The sequence below is a fragment of the Drosophila novamexicana genome, unplaced genomic scaffold (assembly GCF_003285875.2).
Source record: "Drosophila novamexicana strain 15010-1031.04,08,12 unplaced genomic scaffold, DnovRS2.1 tig00000817-arrow-arrow-pilon, whole genome shotgun sequence".
Lineage (NCBI taxonomy): Eukaryota > Metazoa > Arthropoda > Insecta > Diptera > Drosophilidae > Drosophila > Drosophila novamexicana.
This window is the reverse complement of record NW_020824827.1, coordinates 1,082,924-1,098,704: the sequence shown is the minus strand read 5'-3', so window position 1 is coordinate 1,098,704 and position 15,781 is coordinate 1,082,924. Positions and strand designations below refer to the sequence as shown.

At 38.3% G+C, this 15,781-nt stretch overlaps 1 protein-coding gene across 1 annotated transcript in view; it reads right to left on the bottom strand.

The window, feature by feature from the left end:
• LOC115764158 overlaps window positions 1-15,781 on the bottom strand; it is a 122,874-nt gene that overhangs the window by 90,543 nt on the left and 16,550 nt on the right. Inside the window, exon 2 of the mRNA XM_030707036.1 lies at window positions 9,357-10,115. Coding sequence (XP_030562896.1) covers window positions 9,357-9,579 — 223 coding nt within the window. The 5' untranslated portion in view covers window positions 9,580-10,115. The remainder of the gene's footprint in view (window positions 1-9,356; window positions 10,116-15,781) is intronic.

Below are 15,781 nucleotides of genomic sequence, written 5' to 3'. Positions count from 1 at the left end.
GCCATGGCCACTGCTGCTGCTGCTGCTGCTGCTGCTGCTTGTGTTGCAACTGCAACTCGAATTCGCAATTGTATGCGTCATTTTTTGGGTGCGAGTAAGTAGCAGTCGGCAGTTGGCAACCGCGAAGAGACTGTCGCAACAATTGTGTGTTTGTGCTAGCTGAAGTTCCCTTTGGTGTTCGTTTCGGCCTTCCATCGAGCTGGCGGGCAGTCAGTCAGTCAGCCAGCCACCCAGCCAGTCAGTCGAGTCGTATCTGTCCCGCCATATCCTGGGCTTGTGTGCTCGTTGCAATTTGGCCAACAGCAAAAATTATGCAAAACGGAAAAAATGGCATGCGAACTTGGCATAAATCAATAGAAAATTTATACGTTTCACCAAAAGCGAACAGTTTTAGCCAGACGACGGCAAACCATTGCAAAACGCAAATTTCGTAAGATCATATTTCGCCTGACTCTCAAAACGCTTTTTATTTTTGCCCATATTCTTATCGTGCCACTTCAACTGTGATTCAAAGCACTTGAAACGAGATAAGGATCGGAACACGCCAATTGATATAGAAATTCAAGCCCCAGAATTATTCTTGTTATTCAGTAATTTATGGCAAAGCGAACGTGTTTGTGTAGGGTTTTCAAATGGAAAATTTCGGCGCCAAGCACATTATTGTATAATGTGAAGAAAAATAAGGAATATATGAAATTAATTTTGCATGATTTAATTTTGGGTATTGTAACGTGCCGAAGGTGGAGCTCATATTTATAAGAGTCACGTTATATAGAAAGAAAATTGTAGAGGTTTTCATTTGCATCTTTAAAAACGCAAAAGTGTTCAGAAATCACGCGAGTATTTTGATACAATTACTTTAAATATTATTTAAATTGTTGCTATTTTAAAATAATAATTGTTTGCTTCGTTGTCTTTATACACATATGTATGTATATATGCTATATCTTTATATATTACTCAAGCCATATCGTTACAAGTTTTGTGGCATATTTTTTTTTTTTTAAATGTACACTACCTTTAATTTTATTTTATTTCCATCTTTTAAGATAGTTTTTGCCGATCTGTAGTTGAAAATCATATGCTAATCATTTTGTAATATGTTATCTGAAACTGACTAAAATGATATGAAATACATGGTCCAAAGGATCTCAATTTCATTTATACTACTTTGCCAAAGGTAATATTTAGACGAACCTGCACCAAAGAAAATCTTATGACAAAAGTACAAATTGGGAAAACGTTGGGATTCTTAAGTACAGCTCCTTCATAAGAAAAAGCCCTTTTTTATCCCAAAATCTATTAAACCACAAGACTATCAAGAACCCGAGAAACTGCCCTTTTCCCTTTAATAAACTCGATCTGCTCTCATTTAAGGCCAAATAACTTGGTTAATGTTTTGTAAACAACGCCAACCTGGCGATTAGCTAACTAATCCACCGAGTACTCAGTTCGAGGCATTGCTAATGAGTCGGGATACCAATTGTTTGTTCAGATAATGCGTGGACATATTTCTAGCTATTTGAAGAGCCCAATGTCATAATACACATACACATAAACACACGCATATAAATACGCAGAGCTGTCTTAATTATTATGTAACTGCATTAGGTTTGTGACAAATGACAAATTGCTCAAGCCTGCTGTGCTGTTATCGTGTCATAAATATATGTGCATAAATTCATATGTATTGTGTTTAGCCATATGTATTGCCTGGTTGGAGCACTGCCTCGTATTTTGATACCCTTGTGAGTGTATTGTGATTTTGTAATGAACTTTGTAACGCATCTCCGAGCTTATAATATGTATACTTGATTAGCTTTAACAGCCAAGGCTATATAACTATTTTTGAGAACTGGTCTCTCCTGTCTCTTGCATTGCCCTAGTCTGTCTTTCTGTTGCAGACAGTACACTCATCGGAACTGGTTAACTGGAGCACTATATTATATAGCTGCCATAATAAAAAAATCGGTCGAACATGAAGTTCTCAAATGCAAGAATTTCTTGTAATTCATTATTTACTGACCGAACTTTCTTTCTACATAGAAGCAAACTCTTATCAACATCCGACATGAATACCGTATATCTAAAACGTTCGATCAAAAGTTAAGTTCTTATCTTCAGCAAACCTGGCATATAAGAGCTCTTACCTTACTGGTCAAATATGAGCAATATGTTATATAAAGCGGAATTCGATGTATATCTAGTTGATAAAAGTTTAATAGGAAGAATCGGTCGAAAAATGCGTTTTTATTCGGTCCATTTTTTGTGACTTTCTAGTTATTTTGACCAATGTCTGCAATTCTTAACTTCAGAGTTGCTCTTCTCCTCTCCAGTCCACAAGGGTATCAATTATTCGGCGTGCCAAAAAAATCGGTTTCTCCTCTTTAACACAATATAAGTGCCACGCCCACGCGTAACAGCAGGCGCCACCTAACAAATAAACAGCCCTTAAGTTAAACTTTTCGATATAAGCTCCGAAAAATTACCCAACACTTTGGCATAGGTCATTTATCATTAAAAATAGCCGCCGCTGTCCGGCCACAATGCGTAATTATTGGGGTCTAGAGAAAAGCGGGCAACTCGAAGAAGCAGGTGAATGATTGAATGTGTTTCATCAAATATGTAATATGAATTATAATTTTTGTACATATACGCGTCTGCGGCAGCCGCATTTAACCCATGCCCCATGTCATATCGGGTGTAACGGCAAATATCGCGTGTCTAGGGAAAATTCAACATTTTGTTGCAAGGTGGAAGCACTGCTGTGGGGCAGCCAGGGGTGGTGGTGGAAGGGATGGAAGGGGGGAGGGGGGTGGGTACGACGACAGTGGCAACAATCAACGACGAGCGAGCGACAACAAAATGAGCTATAGAGCGCGCGCCAGAAGTGCCGATTTGAGGTTTGACTTATAACGGCAATATACACACACACGCACACACATGTGTCGCCTGACTCATATGCATGTGTGTATTTGTGTGTGTGTGCGAGTGTGCACACTCCTCGCCAGAAACTGGGGCATAACACACACTCGACGCGGCATAAATTAAAATTTTGTTGTGCGCCTCAGTTCTCAGTGCTCGTCATTTCACAGCTCCGCAAGTGAAACACGCACAGCGCAACAGCGTGCGAGCGAGATGGTCGGCGTGGGTGTGTGTGTGTGTAAAAATGCTCCAATTTTATTGCCCCACTCGAGTCACGTTATGATTATGATTCGCTAGCCAAACAAACCGAAAGCTAACGCTATTCATTTGCTAATCAAAACAAATGAAAACAACATAAATTATGGCCAAAAGGAAGCGGCGGCTAATAAGGGTTAAAGCCGCAGAATTCAACATCTAACATTTACAAAAATCCTCCAAATGCGTGTGTGTGCCGCAATTTTAATGGCATCCTTCAAATGTGGTTTTTGCCCTACACACAAAAATATGCGACATGCGTAATTAGCATATATGGAGCGCTGAGTTTTTAGCTCCACTTGCCCCACCTCCCTCGGGGACAGAGAAAGAACACTAGGTTGTTTTTTTTTTTTTGGGTGGGTCTGCAACTATTTTAGACGTCGGCCACGCTCTTTGCCATTTTCAAGCTCGGCCGTTTGATAATTAATGAAGTCATAGTGGTCGTATGTCTAAAGTTAAATTCTGTGCTATCACGCAATTGCTAGACGCGACTCGGTTTGTGTCTAGGCTAACGCCACGCCCACATTTTCGCAAGTTTTTATGTTTGTCGTAAAAATATTTTTATGATTTCATAATTTTACAGTTTTGGTTGTGGAGAATCAGTTCTTTATAGCCTCGTATACCCCAAACTTGCGCAAATTTGTGCCGCTGTGCACCCTATAACCATAAAATGTATAGAAAGGGTAGCACAATGTTGTGCACAGGTTTGTTCATACAAAATGTGCCCTTAAACTGATAATCATTTTGATTCGTGAAGCTCTCAATTAGAATTTGCATAGCTTTATTACTTATGGTACGACATGTTGTTGGTTCCCCAAAAGATTTCTGCTTCTTAATAAATATAATTTTTGTCCTATTTATTTCAAAAATATTTACTAACCCATTTCAGAATAAAATTTTTGTTCAAAATTTATGCGAGATATGACAAAAATTGTATCATGTAAAAATTTTACCCTCAAAATACTTATATAGACATAAGTCAAAATTTCCCAGCCGCATAACTGGGTAAAATCTCATCCGATTTTCATAAGGTTTGGCTTTTTGTTCATGGTTTGACACCTAAATCAATTTGGCATCAAAAACTGGCAACCGTATTTTTGGTCAAAATACATGTAAAAATTATACCCTCAAATATCCTATATAGACATAAATAAAAATTTCCCAACCCCATAACTCGGTCAAATCTTATCTGATTTTCATAAGGTTTGGCTTTTTGTTCATGGTTTGACACCTTAATCAATTTGGCATCAAAAACTGGCAACCGTATTTTTTGGTCAAAATACATGTAAAAATTATACCCTCAAATATCCTATATAGACATAAGGCAAAATTTCCCAACCCCATAACTCGGTCAAATCTCATCCGATTTTCATAAGGTTTGGCTTTTTGTTCATGGTTTGACCCCTAAATCAATTTGGCATCAAAAACTTGCAACAAATTTTTTTGGTCAAAATTCATGTAAAAATTATACCCTCAAATATCCTATATAGACATAAGTCAAAATTTCCCTACCCCATAACTCGGTCAAATCTCATCCGATTTTCATAAGGTTTAGCTTTTTGTTCATGGGTTGACCTATAAATCAATTTGGCATCAAAAACTGGCAAAGGTATTTTTGGTCAAAATTCATGTAAAAATTTCACCCTCAAATATCCTATATAGACATAAGGCAAAATTTCCCAACCCCATAACTCGGTCAAATCTCATCCGATTTTCATAAGGTTTGGCTTTTTGTTCATGGTTTGACACCTTAATCAATTTGGCATCAAAAACTGGCAACCGTATTTTTGGTCAAAATACATGTAAAACTTATACCCTCAAATATCCTATATAGACATAAGGCAAAATTTCCCAACCCCCTAACTCGGTCAAATCTCATCCGATTTTCATAAGGTTTGGCTTTTTGTTCATGGTTTGACACCTAAATCAATTTGGCATCAAAAACTGGCAACCGTATTTTTGGTCAAAATACATGTAAAAATTATACCCTCAAATATCCTATATAGACATAAATAAAAATTTCCCAACCCCATAACTCGGTCAAATCTTATCTGATTTTCATAAGGTTTGGCTTTTTGTTCACGGCTTGACCTCTAAATCAATTTGGCATCAAAAACTGGCAACAAATTTTTTTGGTCAAAATTCATGTAAAAATTGTACCCTCAAAATACTTATATAGAAATAAGTCAAAATTTCCCAGCCTCATAACTGGGTCAAATCTCATCCGATTTTCATAAGGTTTGGCTTTTTGTTCATGGTTTGACCTCAAAATCAATTTGGCATCAAAATCTGGCAACCGTATTTTTGGTCAAAATACATGTAAAAATTATACCCTCAAATATCCTATATAGACATAAGTCAAAATTTCCCTACCCCATAACTCGGTCAAATCTCATCCGATTTTCATAAGGTTTAGCTTTTTGTTCATGGGTTGACCTATAAATCAATTTGGCATCAAAAACTGGCAAAGGTATTTTTGGTCAAAATTCATGTAAAAATTTCACCCTCAAATATCCTATATAGACATAAGGCAAAATTTCCCAACCCCATAACTCGGTCAAATCTCATCCGATTTTCATAAGGTTTGGCTTTTTGTTCATGGTTTGACCTCTAAATCAATTTGGCATCAAAAACTGACAACCGTATTTTTGGTCAAAATACATGTAAAAATTATACCCTCAAATATCCTATATAGACATAAGTCAAAATTTCCCAACTCCATAACTCGGTCAAATCTCATCCGATTTTCATAAGGTTTGGCTTTTTGTTCATGGTTTGACCTCTAAATCAATTTGGCATCAAAAACTGGCAACCGTATTTTTGGTCAAAATTCATGTAAAAATTGTACCCTCAAATATCCTAACTAGACATTAGTCAAAATTTCCCAGCCCCATAATTCGGTCAAATCTCATCCGATTTTCATAAGCTTTGGCTTTTTGTTCATGGTTTGACCTCTAAATCAATTTGGCATCAAAAACTGGCAACCGTATTTTTGGTCAAAATTCATGTAAAAATTGTACCCTCAAATATCCTATAAGGCAAAATTTCCCAACCCCATAACTCGGTCAAATCTCATCCGATTTTCATAAGGTTTGGCTTTTTGTTCATGGTTTGACACCTAAATCAATTTGGCATCAAAAACTGGCAACAAATTTTTTTGGTCAAAATTCATGTACAAATTGTACCCTCAAATATCCTAATTAGACATAAGTCAAAATTTCCCAGCCCCATAATTCGGTCAAATCTCATCCGATTTTCATAAGGTTTGTCTCTTTGTTCATGGTTTGACACCTAAATCAATTTGGCAGCAAAAACTGGCAGCCGTATTTTTGGTAGTCCCGCTGCTATATCCATACTTCCATAATTCTTATGCATTTCAAAACAAAGACATCTTGTCAAAAATCATCTGACCAACTTTTACACTAATCCAAGTGTATTTTTTCAAGTCTTTTAATTTTAATAATTGTGCTAACTCTAACCGACCTATGTAAATGATTCAATCTTGATCTAAATAGTGTGAATTGATCTTAAATAACTTAATGATATCGTACTTTTGATACTCTTCTCTTTCAATCTAAAACAATTGCAGGGTATTTTGAAGTGCAGCACACTCAACTAGCGCGTAAGTTATGGCTCTTGTTGCTGTTTGTGGAGGGTGTTTTAATTTTGTCATTTTTGTTGAGACACCTTCGATCACATAAGGGATATATACTTCTGATCATTATATTAAGACCATAGAGGGATGCCCAAACTTGTCTCTCAGATGTAAAGTTGACTTCACGAACCAACGTATGGTCTTGTCAGTTGGAAAAGAAGAGCTGCGCAGTTCTCATATGTCTACAAGGGTATTTAATCTTCGGCGTGCCCCTGCTCTTTCTATTTTTTACTGCTTGTAGCTTTCTTAGTTGGTTCTACAAGTTGCAGATTTGAGGCACACGAAGCAGTTGGAGCGCTGGCTTATCTGAAAGTTGGCTCGCAGCGCAGCGTGTATTTCGAAATTTATGCAAAATCATATTTTTCAAATGAAAAAAAAAATAAAAATAAAAATAACAAAAAAAAAAGTTGCTGTGTTGTACACGGCAAGCCGAAATGGAATCACAGCGGGCCGCTTCAATTTTGCTTCTATTTAAACAAGGCGCACACCGGGCCAACAACTCGTCGGCTCGATGGGGGCACAACACACGCTGTGCACGGGTGTGCGTGTGTGTGTGTGTACGTGTGTGTATTTGTTCAAGGCCTGGTCTACCTCTTGGCAAAAGGGAACAAGCACGTTAAAAGCGACAACGACAGAAAGGACAACGCGTGCACAGCTTGAAAAATGTTTGTTGTCAACATTTTGAGTTTGCATCGTTAGCTTAAAAGTGTATGTGTGTGTGTGCTCGCTTACAATGGGCAAAAATCGATAAATGAGACAATGTCCGTGATTTTGGCATACAAGGAACTTGCGTGTGAGCCACAGGAATTTAATGTTATATTCTGAGAAATGCCTTTAATAAGCTGGCGGCGTTTGTTTTCATGTGGTTAACAGGCCAAAAAGTTGATATTAAATATTTTTAGCGACAATTTGAAAAATATATATATAATCTTTGCTTAAAGTTATTTACTTAAAAAATGAGACCCGGCAACCTAACCTTCAACCAAATTAAATTCCCAACCAGTAAGAGGTTCTAGTCGGGAGCTCCCGACTAGGGGATACCCTGAACCCTCTTCTTCCAACATCAAGTGCATATATATATTCTATTTTAGAAGCTATACTTCATGTTTGGTGACTCTAGCTCTTATTATTTACCAAAATTGCCCAAAAAACAGGATATCGATATCGATTTTTATCGATTGCTTGGAAACGGAGTAAGTTATCGATTATCGGAACTAGGAGCATCTACATCTAACATTTCAAGTCTCTAGCTCTTATAGGTTCTGAGATCCTTGTGTTCATACATACGGACGCACGGACGGACAGACAGACGGACATGGCTAGATCGACTCGGCTATTGATGCTGATCAAAAATATATATACTTTATGGGGTATATTTGGATTTTGCACAAATACAATATACCCTTATACCCATTTTTAATGGGTTCAGGGTATAAAAACACAGCTGAGTCCTAACTTTATTTCTTATTATTTTTTTCAAAAATAGTTTGTTTGAAAATAACAAGTTTTCATGGTAGTTAAATTAAGACCTAACCCTTGCATTTATCTGCCCATATGTGACAGAGAGAAGTTTATTTTAATATTATTAGTAGAATTACAAAAATTTTTAACTAAGTTTTGAACTGAAGTTTAGGAATCATGTCGGGAAACGTAGCCAGGAATTCTTTGTTAGTGCCGCATTTTTATTTTATCTGACTTAAATAAACGCTGTATTTAAAGTGAAATAAAAATATCCAACGTCATTAAGAATCGATTCATTCTATTCAATTTGTAAATAACCATTTATTTTATCGCCGTTTCTGTTATCGATTTGCCATAACATCGTGTGCCTCGCAGCACACAAAATTGAAATGTAAATAAATAAAAGTATCACCTACAGAAAACTCTTTCACGAAACGTCGACAACTCGCACCCCGGACTTGCAGGGCAATTTGGGCACACCACCCACGCAAAGGCAAAGTTATGGCAAACTCTTGCAATTAAACTGTCAGACTTATGAATTCATTTAATATTTAAACTGTAGATTTTGAATAATTAAAATTCCATTTATATATGCATATACATACATTTAGCCGCAGCAACAAACAAACGCCCTGCCACAAAACTCTGGCTATAAATCTGCGATTAATTAAAAAGACTTGTGCGCCGCCTGGGCTGCCGGCTCGTATACGTAATGGCAATATGACTTAATTACAGAAACATAACCAAAACCCAATACCAGAACGCTTCTATTGTTCGTGGGTTCCTTTGTTGTTATTTTTGTTGTTAACTCTTCTTTACTTTTTTTTTGCCAACTTTTAAAAGCTAACTCTTTCGGCCCACTCGCTTTCCATTGAACTATTGTCTGGCAACGCTGTAAATTTATGCAAATCACAGCGCTTAAGGTGTAGCGAACCGTGCAGAATGTAGTGCTTTGGCTTTTGTTGTCGCACGCTGAATGTTTCCCTTTATTTATTTACTCATTTTTCCTTCTGCTACCTATAAGTTGGGCGTGCTCGCATTTTGAATGGCACTCACTCACCTGGATCGTCGTCGTCGTCCCAATCGATTTGACCGGAAGCAATATTGATGTGTGCTGCCAGCAGCAGCAGCAGCAATGTGAATAGCGCCAAATGTTGGCGTTGCCAGACGCTGCCGTAGGAAGTTGTTATGTGCATTGTCAAGGAAGTAGTTGCCGTATCGGTTGTGCGGAAGCGCGAATTTGTTCTAGTTCTAGACGTTGACTTGGAACGCAGCCAATGCATTTCTCCCGAATAATACAATTTATGCGAATACGCACTTGTCGTGTATATCTTTTTTGCGATTCGTTACACGTTGTTTCTTTTTTTTTTTTATTAGTATTTTTTTTTTTTTTAATTTTAACACACACACCGCAACACTAACGAGCGCGCGTGAGAACAAAAGTTGCGCTTGGCGGAGGGGGGAGCGCGTGGCTTGGGCTCAGTATTTGGCCGGGCCCTGGCTGCAACTGCAGCAGCAGCCCTATTTGGCCTTAAACATGCTCGCTAACACTAATGAAGCGAAATGAGCAAAAATATTTCTTAAAATTCGCTGCAATGTGGCGCCCTCCACAGCCGCAGGCGGTGCTCCCTTAACTGGCTGGCTGCAATGTACACGGCTTTTTGCTCGACAACAACTAATTAAGTTGTTTCATGTACAGTTTTTTATTTGTGCCCTGAGCACAAGTTTTGTGCTTTTGGAGTCGTTGCCGCAGCAGCGTATTGAGGTGTTGCATTGTTCAGTTGCATTCACAGCTCGCAAGTAATCCGGCCAGCAGCTGCTGTAACGAGAGAAAGAGTTGAAAACGTAAGAGTTAATTATGATTTGCTTTTATATAAAAAAGACGAATAGAAAAAAAAGGCTAGAAACAAAACGCAGCAAAACTATATAAAATCATTCTTAAGTGCATTAACTAATTAACTGATTCTCAGCTGCCAGCGCTAGATTGAGTGGCTCGCATGTTTTTCATTCACGGCTAAAACTTTAACGTTGCAGTTCATTCAATTAGATACACACGTATTTGAGTAAAGGCTAAATGTAATCAGTGCTTTGACACGGCAACGTTTTTATGCAATTGCGAATACTTCGCATTACCAGTTAATTACTTCTAGACTTTTTTATAATAATGCAAGAGAAATAAGATATACTTTGCACTGATCAATTTATATACAAGAGTCTGTCCAGACCGGCTGATTGACTGAGTAATTAGTGAGCGCAATACCTAAGAGCTTAAATCAAACCTGCATATTCCTTTTTGGGCAATTCAACCTCGAAGTGGGCAAAACAGTTCTTATTTTCTATAAAAAACATCAATAACAACACGTTCATAAAAACATATTTTACAAACGTGACGTCACGTATCCTAGCATCGAACTGACAAGCGCAACGTCGCTGGTTCAACTCCAAAAATGCTTAAGTTTAAACACTTCCAGTACACATAACTGATATGAACTGAAGTAATAATCAAAAGTCAAGAACTTTTTAAAGAAAAACATATATCTATATAATAAAATTGTCAAATATTTATATCAATACTAATAGCAATACTTGAAAAAATGTCCAACTTTATGAGCTATAATAATATTTTTATCTATGCATTTACAGCAATTAGTTTTTAGCTAATGCGGCTTATAAATATATTATAAATGTTAGTTTGCTTGGTAAAATGTATTTGAAAAGTTTAAAGCAACATGAAATTAGTATTTAATTTAAAAAGTTTTTGCCAACAACTTTTTTGGCAAACTCTCCCATAAAAGCTATACTTTGGTGTAATCTGATGCCAGCTATATATGCATATATATTTAGATATTACATATGCAGTAGATAAAGTGTATATACCAATTCAATATACAGTAACCGGAGTTGAATTGTTCTGTTTAAAAGTCTTAGCAACTTCTTAATACATCTGTTTAATACAGTATTAAAAGAGTTTAATCAACTATCATGCATCTTAGACCCCTATGACCAAATAATTGACTCTTATCGTTAGCTGTCTGTAAGCTGTTCCTAATTGCACGCTGAACTACTTGTTAACGAAACGGATATAAGTTTCACTTTTCGAAGCACAAGCAAATACCCAACGATACGCTTGTGTAGGGCTCTCAGTCAGTTGGTCGCTTCTTAAAGCACCCTGAACAATGCGCGCCAGCAAGTGTTGCCTACTTTTTTGGGTGAAATTGAGAGACAGCACGCCATATGCACGCCCCAACACCCACTATCTGCAGTGACTAATTTGCCGTAGTTTCGGCTGCTCTCAGCCGCTGCCTGCCTTATTATGCGCACTTCAAACTTTAGACAACGCGGCAGCAGCAACAGCAGCAGCAGCGGCAACAACGCGGCTCGGAATCCGCCACAGTGTTGTTCATTTTTGGCAAGCTTCGCGCACCGCGCCGTGCAACGCCGCGCTGCCAGCCAGCCCTTGGCTTGGCTGATTTTTAATGCAGGCAGCCACTCACTCAAATTTTCGAGTGCGCCAATGCCGCTGCAGCAAAATGTTGTATAGTTTTCGTTTAATTTGATGCCATTGTTGTTGTTGTTGTTGTTGCCTCTAGCGAAACTGTGTCGCTAAAGTTTCACGTCGGACTGGCTGATTCGACGAAGCACTAGTGAATACAAAAAATTACGCCCCCAGCCACCCCCTAACAAACCTTCAAAAACAAAAAAGATGAGTGATATAGTCCCGACTGCCCGACCAGGAGATACTCTGAAGCCAGCGTGGAGCTGACATTCTAGCTTTTTTCTATACAAACATGCACAAAAACACACACATGCACGTGGGCCCTGGTCTGCTTCTTCTTTCCTTAATCACACACTATTGGAATTACATTCCTAGGCAACTTCGGTGCTTATAGTCCGATCTAAATGCAATTTGAGGGCTTAAAGATGATATGCTAAAGTGTGTATATACTAAAAACCAAGGATCTACCTCTCAATAAAATAAAGATTTTTTAATTATATTTTGGTGGAGGGTAAAATATTCCTAAGCTTTATACAGACATTTGTACTACACAAGAACCTACATACCAAGCTTATCGATTTATCGATATTTATCGTTCTGCGTATGGCATACAAAAATACATATGTATATTAAATATCAAGTCCCTAGCTTCTGTAGTTTCTAAGCTCTACGCGTTCACATAAGAGAACTAACGGATATAGCTCTAATCAAGAACATGTCTACTTTATGGGGTTGTAGATGCTTCCTGCTGCCTGTTACATGCACATAAACCCTTTTGCCCATTTCATTGAGGGTATAAAAAAGAAAATGGTGGGGGGGTGAAAAAAAGTTGTCTGCCAAAATCAGCGCCACTTTTGCCACAGACATTAAGCGTTGCATGCAAAATTACCAGCGAGTGGTTTGTATTTCCACTCTGATTGTTGTTTAACATGGTTACATTGTCCTTGCAACTGAATCCTGTTCGGCAGTTATTTTAGTTGTACTTGCAACGGTGCATCCATGTGGCTGCTGCTCCTCTTACTCCTGCTGCTCCTGCTGCTGCTACTCTGATTCTAGCCCTTGCCTGCGGCTGTGGTTATGCATCATGTCATGCTCTAGTTGCAAAACTTTTGCTGTTTCTCTTTTTTTTTCTAGCATTTTTTATCGCTTTATTTATATGCATATGGGACAAGTGGCATAAAAAAGTGCAACAAGCAGCTAACTATACATAAATTTGTTTTATGCACAACATAAACTTTTGCACATTTGTTGCCAAAAAAAAGGGGGAAAAAAATGAAAAACGTAAAACGTAAATTCTAAAATATAAAAGCTCAGCTAGTAAACAGGACCTTTTGTTGTGCACCTGCAGCATCAACTAATTTGTGCTTAGACAAAGCCAAACGAAGTGAGCAAACTTTTGCAGCTTAACTGTCGGGCTGCATGCGGCATGCAGCATGCTACACATGTAACTAGTTGCAGGTTACTTCATCAACATTTCACGCTCGACTTGGCCAAACCAGGCTAGAAGAAATGGCTGCTGCTGCCTTCTGCGTTGCCAGGCACGCAGTAAAAATGTATGCCCCATGCCCACATACCACATGGCCCATGCCAGGTGGCCGGGCTGTGCGTCTAACTGTTTGCCGCACCTGGCCAAAAACTCTGCCGACAAAATAAACTCTACTCAACTGTTGAAAATCAACTGGCGACCCCAGAGCGCACACCGTTCCGTATACGTGGTCCACAAAAGTTTGCAATCAATTTTTGCTCAATTTTTATTTTTTCTTCGCCATTCGACCACCGCAAATACTTGGAAAACATATTGAGCGATGCGGACGTAAACTTATTCCCACAACCTATGTAATAGATCAAGTACAAATAACGTGGCAGAATAGACTTGAATTAAGTTCCCCTGAACTAAATTTACTGGCATTATAAGCTTTACCCTATTAATATGGTGATTCGCTTTGTTTTCAGCTTGGTTTTGTATATTTAGCCACAGTTTAGTTTTGTGATAAATAAACATAAATTATAAAACCAAACGTTATGTTCCTATGTTTTCTTCTTCGATTGCTCTTTGAATCACTGAGCACTGTATACATACATATATTTTTATTTGTTATATGTTCATACAATACACGTTTCCTAACTTATATACTTTATATAGGAACTGCGTTTAGCCAGCTGCCGTCTTAGTTTTCTTTAATTGAATCTCGGTAATCAGTTAAATAGATCTGCTAAGTTTTGAATGCTGGGTATTTACATAAGTTCTCTACCTATGCTAGCTTTGGGCCAGGCTCGTTGGCCATTTGCAGCCGCCGCAACATCTGCTTTGTTGCTTTGTCTGCACGTGCATATATATATATATATGAACATGTATAAGTAAATACTTGACTGTGTGCGGATGTGCGTGTGTGTTTTGGCCAACAGTTGCCGCAGCCCAGTTTCCATTTCGTGCTGCTATTTTACCAGCAAGTTAAAGTGTTTCGCCACGCACTCCAATAAAAACATCTGCACGCACACGAACACATACATGCAGGGCTGGCCAGGACTATGCCAAGCTAAACCATTTGAGTGGTGCCACGTTGTTTGTTGTGCCAGTTTCGTGACGAGCAACTCTTGCGTTACGCATACGCTGCGTGGGCCCGTCGATGGTGGCACGGATTGCCAGACACTCTAGCCGTGGAGCTGTGGCATGGCCGCTGCTCTTGGACATTTATTATGTTTATCTAGCATTCAATTTGGCTGGCCAACCTGTTTACCAGCGTTTTGCATCAATGTTTGCCGCCCGTCTGTGCCCGTGCGGCATATGCTCAAGTGTTTAATAGCAGAATGCCAAGTGGCGGCTGTCATCAGCAGCTGCTCAGGCTCAATAAAATGTACGGCATGCAGCGCAGCCGTTGTCCATATATATAATTATATATTAGGCCATTTGTTACACTTCACTGGCTGCCTGGGGTTTTAATAAATATTAATTGCATTAATTCAATGCTAATTAAAAACCGATAACAAATCCAAGCGTGCACAAAGCAAATGCCGCCTACACTCAAAGCTATCCAAGGCCCACGCGGAAGTGTGCGTGCGTGTGTATCTCTTTCAAGTCCAGGCGGCGCATAAAAATAACTCATACCCCAAAATGGAATGATATAGGTGGTTTAACGCAGTGTCAGGGCAAAATATGTCAACGTTACTTAAATTTGAACATTAACATAGCATTTGCTATGCCCAACCAAGCGAGCCCTTTGTGCCGACGCAACCTGCAACCTGCCCCCGCGCACAGGTGTCAATTTTGTTGCCAGCGTCGGGTAATTGCCGTCAGCTTCTTGTTGCCATTACAATTCTTGTTGTGGAGGACAATTTGGGAATGTGTGCGAGTGTGTTCAAGTATCGCATTTAGTTGCACGGTCTTTGGCCGTGGAGTTGAAACGGAAGGAAGAAACCATGAAAGTACACAGTGAGAACATCAGGGTAAACAAAATCTATAGGTTTTCCCTTAAATCAAAGATTGATATTGTTTAGTCTAAGAACGAAATTCGTATTTTCAAAACAATATGAGCGACAATATGGAGAACTTAGTTCAAGAAATTAAGAATGCTTTACACTCTAAGTATATTATATCGCTTAATAATTCTTGCTTGTAATATTAAGTCAAGAATTATTTATATTGAATACTAAACATGTTAAAAGTAAATTGCCATTAATTCGATCCCAATATTATAAGAATTTTTCAAAAGGGTTGAGCAGCGGCAGAAGCCGCTATAATCAAATAAATCGAAAGCTATCGATATATAAAGATATTGATAAAAATTGTTATTGATAAAAAAAGCTTCCTATTAATCAGAAGCCGAACATAATATAAAATATTTACAGTCGAGACAAAACGTAGAAGAAATTTCGCTGAAAGACGTGATCAAATCAATATCAAACTAATGTCAAATATATCGTGAGCCTGCTTTCACTTAATTGCTCATTTTTAAATCAAAATAAGAGATTCCTGCTCCTAAAGAAAGATT